At 35.6% G+C, this 14,227-nt stretch overlaps 1 protein-coding gene across 2 annotated transcripts in view; it reads right to left on the bottom strand.

The window, feature by feature from the left end:
* Positions 1 to 14,227, bottom strand: part of LOC137401171 (vacuolar protein sorting-associated protein 54-like) — a 42,980-nt gene that overhangs the window by 4,301 nt on the left and 24,452 nt on the right. For both annotated transcript variants that reach the window (XM_068087552.1, XM_068087553.1), the window contains 4 exons: positions 13,833 to 13,938; positions 13,204 to 13,291; positions 10,421 to 10,623; positions 5,754 to 5,861 (listed from right to left, as the gene is read on the bottom strand). In XM_068087552.1, the coding sequence (XP_067943653.1) occupies positions 5,754 to 5,861; positions 10,421 to 10,623; positions 13,204 to 13,291; positions 13,833 to 13,938 (505 nt within the window). The remainder of the gene's footprint in view (positions 1 to 5,753; positions 5,862 to 10,420; positions 10,624 to 13,203; positions 13,292 to 13,832; positions 13,939 to 14,227) is intronic.

Raw genomic sequence — 14,227 nt, 5'->3', positions numbered from 1 at the left:
ATGTGACCATCTCAATAGGTTGACAGGAGTGTAAAAAGTGATCACCGGTGTGTTAAGTAGTCACGAGCCACATTCATTTTTGACGCAACAATCAACTGTAATTCTGTAACAATCAGTACATTTGATCTACGACTATGATCTACGGAAACCAGCTCACATTCACTTCTTCCATGGGCTAACAACTCCTGCAAAAGCCATTTTCACAGCATAAAGCTGCAGTTAATCCCACGAGCAAACGAGCGGAGCGATGTGTGCGAGTTTTCCCACGAGCAAACGAGCGGAGCGATGTGTGCGAGTCTTTATGATAAATGCATATGCACACAACTTACGAAAATTATTCATCAACAATGAGACGAACCCTTGGCTAGAAATTTCATCAAGAAATTTAAGCATCGGAATGTAAAGTCGTTAAAGTATAATAACGATACAAAACACATTTAAACCTATTTAAATATGTTACCAAGTCTTTGTAAATTGTCGGTATTATCTTTAAACTTACCCATCTGATCGGATTATACACAAATAGACAGATTTATTTGAACGAAAATTGCCACAAAAAGCTTGAAAAGCTCGGTTTAATAAAAGTTAAGACCGAAAATTGAAACGCCAATAAAGCCGTGCGAACGATTGTAGAACTATTTAGTAGTGCGTATTTTACGAGAAAACCGTGTTTATTTTACCAGTCTATGGTGCTGTTTACTTGTAATCGAATTTATTCGAAGGTTTTTGTAATAAACGTAGACCGTTTGAGGCGTAGACCGATTTACAGGTACGAAATTGTGGTACACCGTTTATCAGCCTATGTTTTTTGTCCAATCACCGAAGGTTTCATTATTTAAAACGTTAGCCGAAATTCTTTACAACTTACGTACAAGCTAGGGCCAAACTACAACGCCCCTTCATGACGAGAACATTTTTTATTTTGCTACATTTTTATACGAGTGAATGCTCCTACCAGCTTTCTGTTAAAGATCGCTTATCAAAACCATTCTACATTCAACGCAACCAACTTTCAAACTGTGTATAGTACACAGTAGCTTGCCATTTTACTTCTAATTTTGCATTTCAGAGTTATAATAAACATATATCTTCATCGTTGTTGAATTACATACATTCCAGTAAATTAGGCCTACAGCTTTATAACACTTTTATAACAGCTTTTATTTTGCTGCAGTTTGCAGAAATCTTCGAGACGCATTAACGCTCATAGGTTTTCTATTATTGCTGTATTACTATATTAACAATATTGGTTATTTTAATAATATCAGTGCATTTTACTTATAATATTGGCCAACATTGCATTTCTCCTATTGCAAGGGAGAGATATAAACGTAATATTTTCCTTTCATTGTTGTTGTTTGTCATGACCAAACACTTTTTAAATAAATTTTCTAAAAACCTATATAAATACCACAACTTCTCGATATTGCTACCTATGACGTTTTGAAATGTAAACAAAATTGTGTATTGGTTTTCTATTATTACTATATTAATAAAATTGATTATTCTAAGAATATCAGTGCATTTTACTTCTAATATTGGCCAATATTGCATTTCTCCTGTTGCAGGGGGAAAATATAAACATCTTTTCCATTCATTATTGCTTATTGTTGTATATAATAACACCCACACCCAGTACATTACAGCTACCATTGCAGTTATCCTATTGCACTGCAGAGCCATTTGATTGCTAATATTGCATTTCTCAACCATTAGTACCCTTTATTTTTTTGCCAATATCTCTGGCCATCTCTTTGGTCGTGGGCTGTATGACAGTGGAATTTCTAGTTATGATAAATGCATGTGCACACAACTTACGAAAATTATTCATCAACAATGAGACGAACCCTTGGCTAGAAATGTCATCAAGAAATTTAAGCATCAGAATGTAAAGTCGTTAAAGTATAATAACGATACAAAACACATTTAAACCTATTTAAATATGTTACCAAGTCTTTGTAAATTGTCGGTATTATCTTTAAACTTACCCATCTGATCGGATTATACACAAATAGACAGATTTATTTGAACGAAAATTGCCACAAAAAGCTTGAAAAGCTCGGTTTAATAAAAGTTAAGACCGAAAATTGAAACGCCAATAAAGCCGTGCGACTGATTGTAGAACTATTTAGTAGTGCGTATTTCACGAGAAAACCGTGTTCATTTTACCAGTCTAAGGTGCTGTTTCTTTGTAATCGAATTTATTCGAAGGTTTTTGTAATAAACGTAGACCGTTTGAGGCGTAGACCGATTTACAGGTACGAAATTAAGGTACACCGTTTATCAGCCTATGTTTTTTGTCCAATCACCGAAGGTTTCATTATCTAAAACGTTAGCCGAAATTCTTTACAACTTACGTACAAGCTAGGGCCAAACTACAACGCCCCTTCATGACGAGAACATTTTTTATTTTGCTACATTTTTATACGAGTGAATGCTCCTACCAGCTTTCTGTTAAAGATCGCTTATCAAAACCATTCTACATTCAACGCAACCAACTTTCAAACTGTGTATAGTACACAGTAGCTTGCCATTTTACTTCTAATTTTGCATTTCAGAGTTATAATAAACATATTTCTTTGTCGTTGTTGAATTACATACATTCCAGTAAATTAGGCCTACAGCTTTATAACACTTTTATAACAGCTTTTATTTTGCTGCAGTTTGCAGAAATCTTCGAGACGCATTAACGCTCATAGGTTTTCTATTATTGCTGTATTACTATATTAACAATATTGGTTATTTTAATAATATCAGTGCATTTTACTTATAATATTGGCCAACATTGCATTTCTCCTATTGCAAGGGAGAGATATAAACGTAATATTTTCCTTTCATTGTTGTTGTTTGTCATGACCAAACACTTTTTAAATAAATTTTCTAAAAACCTATATAAATACCACAACTTCTCGATATTGCTACCTATGACGTTTTGAAATGTAAACAAAATTGTGTATTGGTTTTCTATTATTACTATATTAATAAAATTGATTATTCTAAGAATATCAGTGCATTTTACTTCTAATATTGGCCAATATTGCATTTCTCCTGTTGCAGGGGGAAAATATAAACATCTTTTTCCATTCATTATTGCTTATTGTTGTATATAATAACACCCACACCCAGTACATTACAGCTACCATTGCAGTTATCCTATTGCACTGCAGAGCCATTTGATTGCTAATATTGCATTTCTCAACCATTAGTACCCTTTATTTTTTTGCCAATATCTCTGGCCATCTCTTTGGTCGTGGGCTGTATGACAGTGGAATTTCTAGTATTAATATCAGAAAAATACTGCTATGATAATTGTACTAGAGTCGTTGTGTAAATAACAATCATTCTGCACTAAGTTGGTTAGAGCAAGCTCGGAATCTCTGGTATTTCAAGTAGCCTCATGCATATATGGGAATGCTTGCTCGCCATACCTAAAATATTCAATGTGCTACCGATGGCAACAAAACAAAGAACCACAACAACGACTTTAAGACAGGGATCGATGACTACAGCTAGTTTTTGCATGCCAATAAAAGAACACGTGCAAGAGGCCTTATAATACACAGAAGAAACTCATTTCCAAGCCTTTACAGATAACCAGTCCGTCCATGAATGGACGGACTGGTTATCTGTAATTTCAGGACTTTTAGCTGTGCAGGGCATCCAGGGTCTTTTACGCAGCTTTGCAGAAGTACAACGACAGATATACAGTCAAACATGGATAACTCGAGCTTCACGGGACCGAGCGAAAGTGTTCGAGTTATCAGAGCGTTCAAGTTATCAGAGCACTGTCACAAGTCCATGTATTTACTTATTTATTAGTAGATACATGTACATATACAAACTATAATATTAATCAAAAGCATTAATGGCTTGTTTCAAATTAAAGCTTCTAATGTAAAATTTAAAACTTTTTTATCAAAACGTATAGAGATTTTTCTATCACTTGAGATTGGTTTGTTGTTTGAGGTGATGTTATTGCCAGGACGTTTTTTAGATTGACATTGGCAAAACTTGATCGTTGTTGAAATGCTCAAAAGAAAAGACATCTTTTTCTTTTGAGCATTTTACCCTAGATCAATTAATTTTGCCGATTTTTCTTGAAGTTTATGCAAAGGTTACCTCACTTTTCCTTGCTTCTGAAGGGCGATTGCTAAGCGGATATTTGGTATAAATCAAATTTCACCAAACCTTTAGAAAAGTTGTTGACAAAAATATTTTGCCGATGGTGGTAATAACAATGCCTATGAATTACGAAACGTTGAGGTTTACCTCTATGGCTTGTAATAAAGTGATTTTCTAAAGCGATAACAACCGTTTCGGTAGCCGTTGGGCAAAAAACTGTTCGAGTTAGCAGGGTTGAGGTCGAGTTATCTAAAGCAATTTATCATTACGTGGGAACGGACCAAAGAAACCGTTCGAGTTAACCGTGTGTTCGAGCTAGCCGAGAGCGAGTTATCCATGTTTGACTGTAGTTGCGAAAAGCACGCAGAACCACTAGTTACTATTGTGTGGATGTTGCCGAATTGAAATAGTGCGGATGTTGAGTTACCGTGTGATAAGTGTTTTATTGGACACTCCATTATTAATTATCAATATTAAAATAGGTAAGGAATTCTACACCAGAAGTCATAACGGTGCGCTCCTGTCTCACTTACCAGCACCACTTTTCAAAATACGAATGACTACAGAGTAAGAAAATGTTTAAAACCAAGACCGGCATCTTCTGCACTTCATTCGCAAGCATTCCCATTTTCATCATTCGCAAGCATTCCCATTTTCATCATTCGTAAGCGTTCCCATTTTCATCATTCGCAAGCATTCCCATTTTCATCATTCGCAAGCATTCCCATTTTCATCATTCGTAAGCATTCCCATTTTCATCATTCGTAAGCGTTCCCATTTTCATCATTCGCAAGCATTCCCATTTTCATCATTCGCAAGCATTCCCATTTTCATCATTCGTAAGCGTTCCCATTTTCATCATTCGCAAGCATTCCCATTTTCATCATTCGTAAGCATTCCCATTTTCATCATTTGTAAGCGTTCCCATTTTCATCATTCGCAAGCATTCCCATTTTCATCATTCGCAAGCATTCCCATTTTCATCATTCGCAAGCATTCCCATTTTCATCATTCGTAAGCGTTCCCATTTTCATCATTCGCAAGCATTCCCATTTTCATCATTCGTAAGCATTCCCATTTTCATCATTCGTAAGCATTCCCATTTTCATCATTCGTAAGCATTCCCATTTTCATCATTCGTAAGCGTTCCCATTTTCATCATTCGCAAGCATTCCCATTTTCATCATTCGCAAGCATTCCCATTTTCATCATTCGTAAGCGTTCCCATTTTCATCATTCGCAAGCATTCCCATTTTCATCATTCGTAAGCATTCCCATTTTCATCATTCGTAAGCATTCCCATTTTCATCATTCGTAAGCATTCCCATTTTCATCATTCGTAAGCGTTCCCATTTTCATCATTCGCAAGCATTCCCATTTTCATCATTCGTAAGCATTCCCATTTTCATCGTTTGCAAGCATTCCCATTTTCATCATTCGTAAGCATGAAACATTTGATAAAAATTTGTGATTAACAAAAATCCCTTCATTGACTGGCGGGTTTTTCCCGCTTCCATCTTGCACATGGCCCAAACTTGCTGGTTAACCGCGTCGTGGAAACATTGTGAATATTCCAACTACAATACCTTCAGTGATATAGCGCAAGCGTTGGAGAAACCAATCATACGTACCTGCAATTGGCTCGGTTCTATGACATCACAAAGTGCCTCATAGAATTTCTTAAGCTGTTTACAAAGTGTTCGGAAACACAGAGAAGGCATAGGAGGCCGTATCTCCCACTAGAAGAGAGTAAGATAAACAAAGTGGCAACTACTGATATACTAGTGATTTCATTGTAGCGCCTTCTTTAAGTTTCAGTGGTGAGCTCAAGCTAAACCCGTGAAGGTCCGTAATAAGTGGCTATTAAACCAACGACATTTTCCAAAGTAGGCTCACCAATAACAACACACGTCCTTGAAACTCAACTGGTCATATACATGCATGAGCCTGTACCACTTTAATAAGAGTCATCAAGAGCGTTAGCAAAAAAGATTCCATCGAAAGGAAATCTGGTCTGAGTAACGCCATCATAAAGCAGTGAGTGACAAGTGAACAAGATATAATTATGTAACCTACATAAAATTTCAGAAACTATAATGCGGTAGCACTATATAGTGATACATGTTATATCATGTGTAAACATTGCAAAGCGGTAAAACTATTATATACTAGTACGCTGGCCGTCTCGTTACCGTCTTATTACACATGATGATCTCTCACGTCACGTGAGAGATCATCATGTGTAATAAGTATGTGCGCAATAATTCCATGAAGCTGCAAGGTGGTCTAATGGTGCAGTTGGTAGGGCACTTGGTAGGGCACTTGGCTGCAAAGCTGGATATTCGAGTTGAACTCCCTCATAAATGCATTTTTCGTAAACTCTAAGCGTTTCTTCGGATGAATGGACGACGGCTCTTATTATAATAAATATTACCACATAACTGCATAGAATTATCAACTATTGTGCATGTATCTATGATGTTATACAATATTACCACATAACTGCATAGAATTATCAACTATTGTGCATGTATCTATGATGTTATATAATATTACTACATACCTGCGTAGAGTTATCAACTATTGTGCATGTATCTATGATGTTATATAATATTACCACATAACTGCATAGAACTATCAACTATTGTGCATGTATTTATGATGCTATACAATATTACCACATAACTGCATAGAATTATCAACTATTGTGCATGTATCTATGATGTTATATAATATTACCACATAACTGCATAGAATTATTAACTATTGTGCATGTATCTATGATTTTATATAATATTACCACATAACTGCATAGAATTATCAACTATTGCGCATGTATCTATGATGTTATATAATATTACCACATAACTGCATAGAATTATCAACTATTGTGCATGTATCTATGATATTATGTAATATTACCACATAACTGCATAGAACTATCAACTATTGTGCATGTATTTATGATGCTATACAATATTACCACATAACTGCATAGAATTATCAACTATTGTGCATGTATCTATGATGTTATATAATATTACCACAAAACTGCATAGAATTATTAACTATTGTGCATGTATCTATGATTTTATATAATATTACCACATAACTGCATAGAATTATCAACTATTGTGCATGTATCTATGATGTTATATAATATTACCACATAACTGCATAGAATTATCAACTATTGTGCATATATCTATGATGTTATATAATATTACCACATAACTGCATAGAATTATCAACTATTGTGCATGTATCTGTGATATTATATAATATTACCACATAACTGCATAGAATTATCAACTATTGTGCATGTATCTATGATGTTATATAATATCATATAATCTCTAATTGAACGCCATGGTGCTCTGTTTTACAACCCTTTCACTATAGTGGCAGTCAATTGGAGGCAGCGTTTAAAAGTTGACTTGCAACAAAATTCACATTACAGTTATTTGGTATCAAAAGATTCACCATGTATTATTATGCTGTGTTGTAGGAGCAAAATATGTGAAAATGTGATAAAAAGCTCATAAAAGCTAAAAAACGAACAGTTAATCGCAGCCATCACAAAAACGCCGTAGATTGGAATCCCTTTCCAAAACGGCTCAAATGGGACATAGTTGAACACGATGGCTTTTGTTTACACTTTCATGCAACCTCAATCGTCGAAATATTTTCACAGACATACTTCACCCATTTAATAAAACCAAGTCTATTGTCCTTACGCGTCTATTTCATCATCATTGTAATGCTGTCGCTTTGAGCACTGATATCTCAAAACCTACCTAAAGAATTCATTTAAATTTTTAACCTTAGCTCAAAGGAGTGCATATTATCCTCTGACAAACATGATGAGCCTGTTGGTCACCTGTGATAGCCGAAAAATGCTGCAGAAATTGTTTGCGCTGTTTGGCAGGAAGTATGGGTCACATGATCAGATTACGACTAGACAGGGCTAAAACAAAACGATAAAGTAGCGAGCATCTGTATTTGATACAGGCTTTCTGGCAGAACCGAAGTGTTTGTCATAAACTAGTGCTACGAGAAGTTTTGTTTTGAGCCTTTTATTGGCCTTTAATTTCACGCGATAACATCACGTGTCAAAACAATAACCACAATGTTTGAGTACGTGATCGAAATAAAGAGATTCCAAACTACGGCGTTTTCATGATGGCTGCGATTAACTGTTTTTTTTTAGCTTTTAAGAGCTTGTAATCACATTTCCACATATTTTGCACCTACAATACAACACAGCAGAGTAAGACATGGTGAATCTTTTGATACCAAATAACTGTAATAGGAATTTTGTTGCAAGTAAATCGTTAAATAGAGGCTGGCGGTGTATTTTTCAAATAGCTCGTCAGAATTTTGAGAAGATAAATTTAGCCTTTTTACAAGCGAAGGTTGCCTATATTTTTTCTCTCTTTCCGGTGGAATGATATTAAACCTTTTGGATGCAAGAAATCAGCTAACTTACCTCCAACATGTCAAAGATCTCTTAATAAATATGCATTGAGAAACCAAGAAATATTTTCACCAGTTGATATCTATTGCTTGCAATCAACCTGCGATGGTATTATAGCCTGTGTTCTGCTTTGCAATTTGTTGGCGCTTTCAATTTATATTTCATTCTAAATTTGAAGACATATTTTTATTTTATATTTATAATTACCAATGCTGCATAAAAGCTCATTGCACTCATTAATATGTTTGCTACAGTTTGCAGCCAAAACTAGCTTTGTATGTGCAATAGAAAAAGAGTTACGAGCGTCAATCAATTGTAAGATCAGATTACCAGATCAGATAAATGATGCTACCAAATAATATGCTATAAATCTGAAAATTTATAAGTCATATATTGATAATTTATTAAATGCTACAAATATATATTCATGAACAAGTCACGTAAACAAACCAAACTTATATTACATACCGAAGCAAAAATTAACGTTTTTAAAACCAAAATATTTGCACCGTTTCCTCGGATAGTGGATGGAACGAACCTCTACTGGTTGTCCAATACCTCCCACAATGTCTTCTGACCTCAACTCTTCTTTTACTCTGCCGAACTAGTCGATATTAGCGTCCAAACAATTTTTGGCACAGCACAACTTTCACGTGATGCATTTAGCACAAATGCAACGCATACAGGTTTTGCTCGCTAAACATAACCTATGACCTAAGACTAGTCGTTCATCTACCGTCGTAAATGTAAACCGTTTTATTTACATGTACTTGGAAGTATCAAGACCGCGTTAAACAAGGAGCGACTATTAGCCTGAGACAGTTAATTATTATTTTTATGGCGTTGCTTTCAAAATTTTAACACAAAAAAAAACACAAAACTTTGGAGTTGGACAATGAGAGAATTGATTGTTATTGACGTAAACAATTCGTTATTAATACGATTTTGTTGACACTTTTCTACGGACCACTTGATAGTATGGGTTCATAAAGATCAAAGAATGTCAAAGTGGCTGTCAATTGTAGGTGGCATTCAAATAGAAGGTGGCACTCTATTTTTTAACCCTTCTCTCGTAGTGACGGTCAAATACAGGTTAATGCATGCATTATACATGATATATTGTAGTCACCTAAGGCTACAGCTTTATACAGTAAACCCTTCCTATCGTGTTATGTCATATCATGGGCCTACTTATTGTATTATGTAATATTGTGGGTCTACCTATGTGCTATGTAATATCGTGGGCCTACCTATTTGTTAGGTAAAATCATAGGACTGCCTGTGTTATGCAATATCATGGGCCTATCTATGTGCTATGTAATATAACAGGACTATCTATGTGTGATATAATATCATAGGAATACCTACCGGTATGTGTTATGTAATATCATAAGACTATCTTTTGTTATGTAATATTATGGACCTACCTGTGTTATGTAATATTGTGGGCCTACCTATTTGTTATGTAATACCATAGAACTACATATGGGTAATGCAATGTTATGTAAATTTTAAATTCACAGAAGGATAACCTAGTGTTAACATACAGTGTTACGTAATAAATATCATCCAAGTTTTATACAAACTACATGTATCTCTCAGAGCACACTCGACTGCCAGGGTACTGTTAATAATAGTATAAAAAATTCTTGTAAATAAAATGTATAAAAAAATGCTTGTAAATCCAATCTGTTTGTCCGTACATTATTAAAATTTTTATATAGCTGCAACAGAGCTTGATAGACGACAAACTTACAAACATTTGTTTGTGGTTGCAAGTGAGCAACACCAGTTGTATCAACAATATAATATTGGACTGACCTGGTTGACGCAGGAATCGATCATTCCGGACGCAATTTCCCTCGTCTTCTCTCTTACCACCTTTATGTGTTGTCTGTACTCTTCCGCCTCATGGTCTAAATGTCTTAGCATGAGAGCTTTTGACTCGGTGAGGTACACACTAAATTGTCCCCGTATTAGGGGTAAGTAGTGCAGCATTAGTTCTAGACTGCTCTGTAATAGGGCTGAAATGAAGATGGCACTGAATAAGATTGAAATATAAGGTATAGCGCCAGACTAAATAGTTGGGATGCAATTGTGTAATAGATTAATTCAGACCCAACTTGTTATCTCAAGATATTTGTTGTCTCTCATCCAAATACTATGGATATTCACATACTAATATAATGTTTAGATTCTAAGGTATTAAACTCATCTAGTTTCAGAGAGAATTTTAATCTTCTATTTATTTAGTGAGCACTTTTCATTGTAACTCAAATGTTAAGTAGATTGCCAAAAGTCACTTGCTGGACTTGCCCACCAAATACTAAAATTAATATCCTGACCCCAACGGCATTTTTAGGGTCAGCATATTGCAGATGTTCAAACCTTTAGATAAAATGAATACTAGGGAGTTCCTATCAAGGAAGCTCTTTTACTAAAAATGCAACAAATGGTTATACTTGTAGATAGGCACCTCTAAATGGTGTCTAACTTGACTGAAAAAGTGATAAAATTAAACTCATTAGATTATTAACAATACAAGGAGTCAGAATATATATAGTTTTGGAATTTACATGTATCTAAATTTACATGTATCTGTCGACACTTGAAAGCTATTCCAAAGGTGGAAAATCATTTATGGCTGATTGTGTGTCCCAACTGTTTTGTTCAGCAATGTAAATTAAACATTCTCATTCACGGCTCCGCAAACGCTGTCTAGTAAGTTTAGGCAACCAATCAGTGAGTGCACTAAAAACACCTCTATCCATGAAGTCAGAGATGGTTTCTCTTTGGATGTGTTCTTATCATACAAAGAAAAGATAACTCTTTTAATGCCGGCTGTACTTTACCACTCTTCACCGAGTTTACAAAAACTTTGGTCTAAATCCGTTATTCTAAAATTATGTATGATGGAAAGTTACGAATTTCACTATTTCAACTAGTTGCTATGCTAGCCACTAGGCTATCGAAAAAAAACTTGTTTACAAAAATTTAATATGTTACTCATCTAATTATGTATGATAACATCAATGAAAAAAAGCAAAGGAGAATTTTAATTTATGACAATGACTTTTCACTTTGAGTGTACTCAATAGAATATTAAAAAAACTTGAGAAGCTTCCTCTAAGCCATGCAATGAAAGTAAAAACCCTTCATAATGATGGTACTACTAGACATGATCACCTTGTGTCTAATTCTCAGTTGTTATTGGGTGCTGATTGGTTAAATATCCTCAGTTGTTATTGGGTGCTGATTGGTTAAATATCCTCAGTTGTTATTGGGTGCTGATTGGTTAAATACCCCCAGTTGTTAGTGGCTGCTGATTGGTTAAATACCTTCAGTTGTTATTGGCTGCTGATTGGTTAAATACCCTCAGTTGTTATTGGCTACTGATCGGTTAAATATCCTTCAGTTGTTATTGGCTGCTGATTGGTTATATACCCTAAGTTGTTACTGGCTGCTGATTGGTTATGTACCCTCAGTTGTTATTGGCTGCTGATTGGTTAAATATCCTCAGTTGTTATTGGCTGCTGATTGGTTATATACCCTCAGTTGTTATTGGCTACTGATTGGTTAAATATCCTCAGTTGTTATTGGCTGCTGATTGGTTATATACCCTAAGTTGTTATTGGCTGCTGATTGGTTAAATATCCTCAGTTGTTATTGGCTGCTGATTGGTTATATACCCTCAGTTGTTATTGGCTGCTGATTGGTTAAATATCCTCAGTTGTTATTGGCTGCTGATTGGTTATATACCCTAAGTTGTTATTGGCTGCTGATTGGTTAAATATCCTCAGTTGTTATTGCCTGCTGATTGGTTAAATACCTTCACTGTTAAATTGTTAATACTGAAGACTCCTTAAGTCTTGCATACATTATTCTTAATTTAGTGCATCCTTATCTTGTGATGGTCAACTCTTCGGCAGTTTACTAACATTATCTTGAACTACTGCATGATGTGTTAGCTACATCTTTACTTGGATGCATACCATACATAATGGACAGATGTAATTACATTTTTTAAATACCATCTGCCACAAGGTCTTTGGTGAATGTTGAACTATGTTACCACACCTTGTATGTTAAAACTAGGTGCTGTTTAAAAATTTTACAATTGAAGATTCTCATCAATTAGTATTTAACGGTGTTCAACTTACAAGTAGAAATGAATTTGACTAAACAGGCAGACTCGGACTATAGACAGGTACTCAGACTATAGACAGGTACTCGGACTATAGACAGGTATTCGGACTATAGACAGGTATTCAGACTATAGACAGATATTCAGACTATAGACAGATATTCAGACTATAGACAAATACTCTGACTATAGGCAGATATTCAGACTATAGACAGATATTCAGACTATAGACAGATACTCGGACTATAGACAGATACTCGGACTATAGACAGATACTCGGACTATAGACAGGTACAGACTATAGACAGATACTCAAACCATAGAAAACTACTAGAAAAGACATTATTATAGCATAACATAACAACATATAGTAACAAGCAGGTCAGATGCAGGTCAGATATAGGTCAGATATACTTTCCGAGTGTAATACAGGCCTTTGCCTGCCTTTTTACTCACTCACCTAAATTCTTGGCAGTGATCGTTTTGAGTCCAGCCAACCGGAGTGCGCCAGCACCAAGAACGAGCTGACTAGACCGAGAGTTGAAGAGCTGCCAGGCACAAAAAAGAGCAAATAAACCACTGAGCAGTTGTCTTCTCATGTTTTTATGCAACATTGCAGAGAATAGCCAGTGATTCTAGGTCGCCGATAACTGATAATGGTATTGTGTAAAAAGGGAAAACAGATCAATTAAAAATTAGCTTAGTGTTTCTTGTGCGCAAAAACTATTTTCAAAAATTATAATACTCTGTTTTATGCTATTTTTGAATAATAATGATCAAAATTAAAATGATTCATGCATGGCAGAGATTGAGCAACTCCGACAACAGCTCTCATATGTATGAGTTGACATGTACTGTATGTCAAGCTGACACGTATAGGCTTCCAGCTGTCAGCTTCCAATAAAAAGCAGTACAAAATATGATTGCGATTAGCGTGGAACTCCATTCAAGCAAGCTATGCATGAACTTAGGCAATATCTCTCCAATACTCCAACCCTATAAACGACGTGCTGCCCAGCAATTGCAAAGCTGTCACCGGTCTGTCAAAAGGTTGTTGCATTCAGCCATCACAGACCTGAAGTAACTCACCTTGATTATCTCAGTGAGTTTACTGAGAATATCTGGAGCTGACTTTGGCAGGTCTTCTAGGCAGGTACAGTACTCTATTGTCATCTTTACCAGAGCTAGAGCACTCCTACAGAGTTACAACATGCAGACTATTAAACCTTACTCGACGTCATCACAAAAGGTAATCTAGCTTTGGGTCTTACTGTTTAGTCATTTCCTATTTATGAGCAGCGCTTGGAAGAGACTCCCGGCAAGGGACCGTACAACAGTTGCAATAGGGAGGCTACATAGAGCTATCATGCCTGTCACAAATCAATGCAGCTCCAGCCATGACTAATCATCGAAAGTGACCAAAATATAAGGCAATCATGAGTGTGTATGAACCTGCCCATACGCTCGCTTGTGTTACAGGAGTT

Source organism: Watersipora subatra, chromosome 7, assembly GCF_963576615.1.
Source record: "Watersipora subatra chromosome 7, tzWatSuba1.1, whole genome shotgun sequence".
NCBI classification, from domain to species: Eukaryota; Metazoa; Bryozoa; class Gymnolaemata; order Cheilostomatida; family Watersiporidae; genus Watersipora; species Watersipora subatra.
This window is presented reverse-complemented; position numbering and strand designations above follow the sequence as displayed.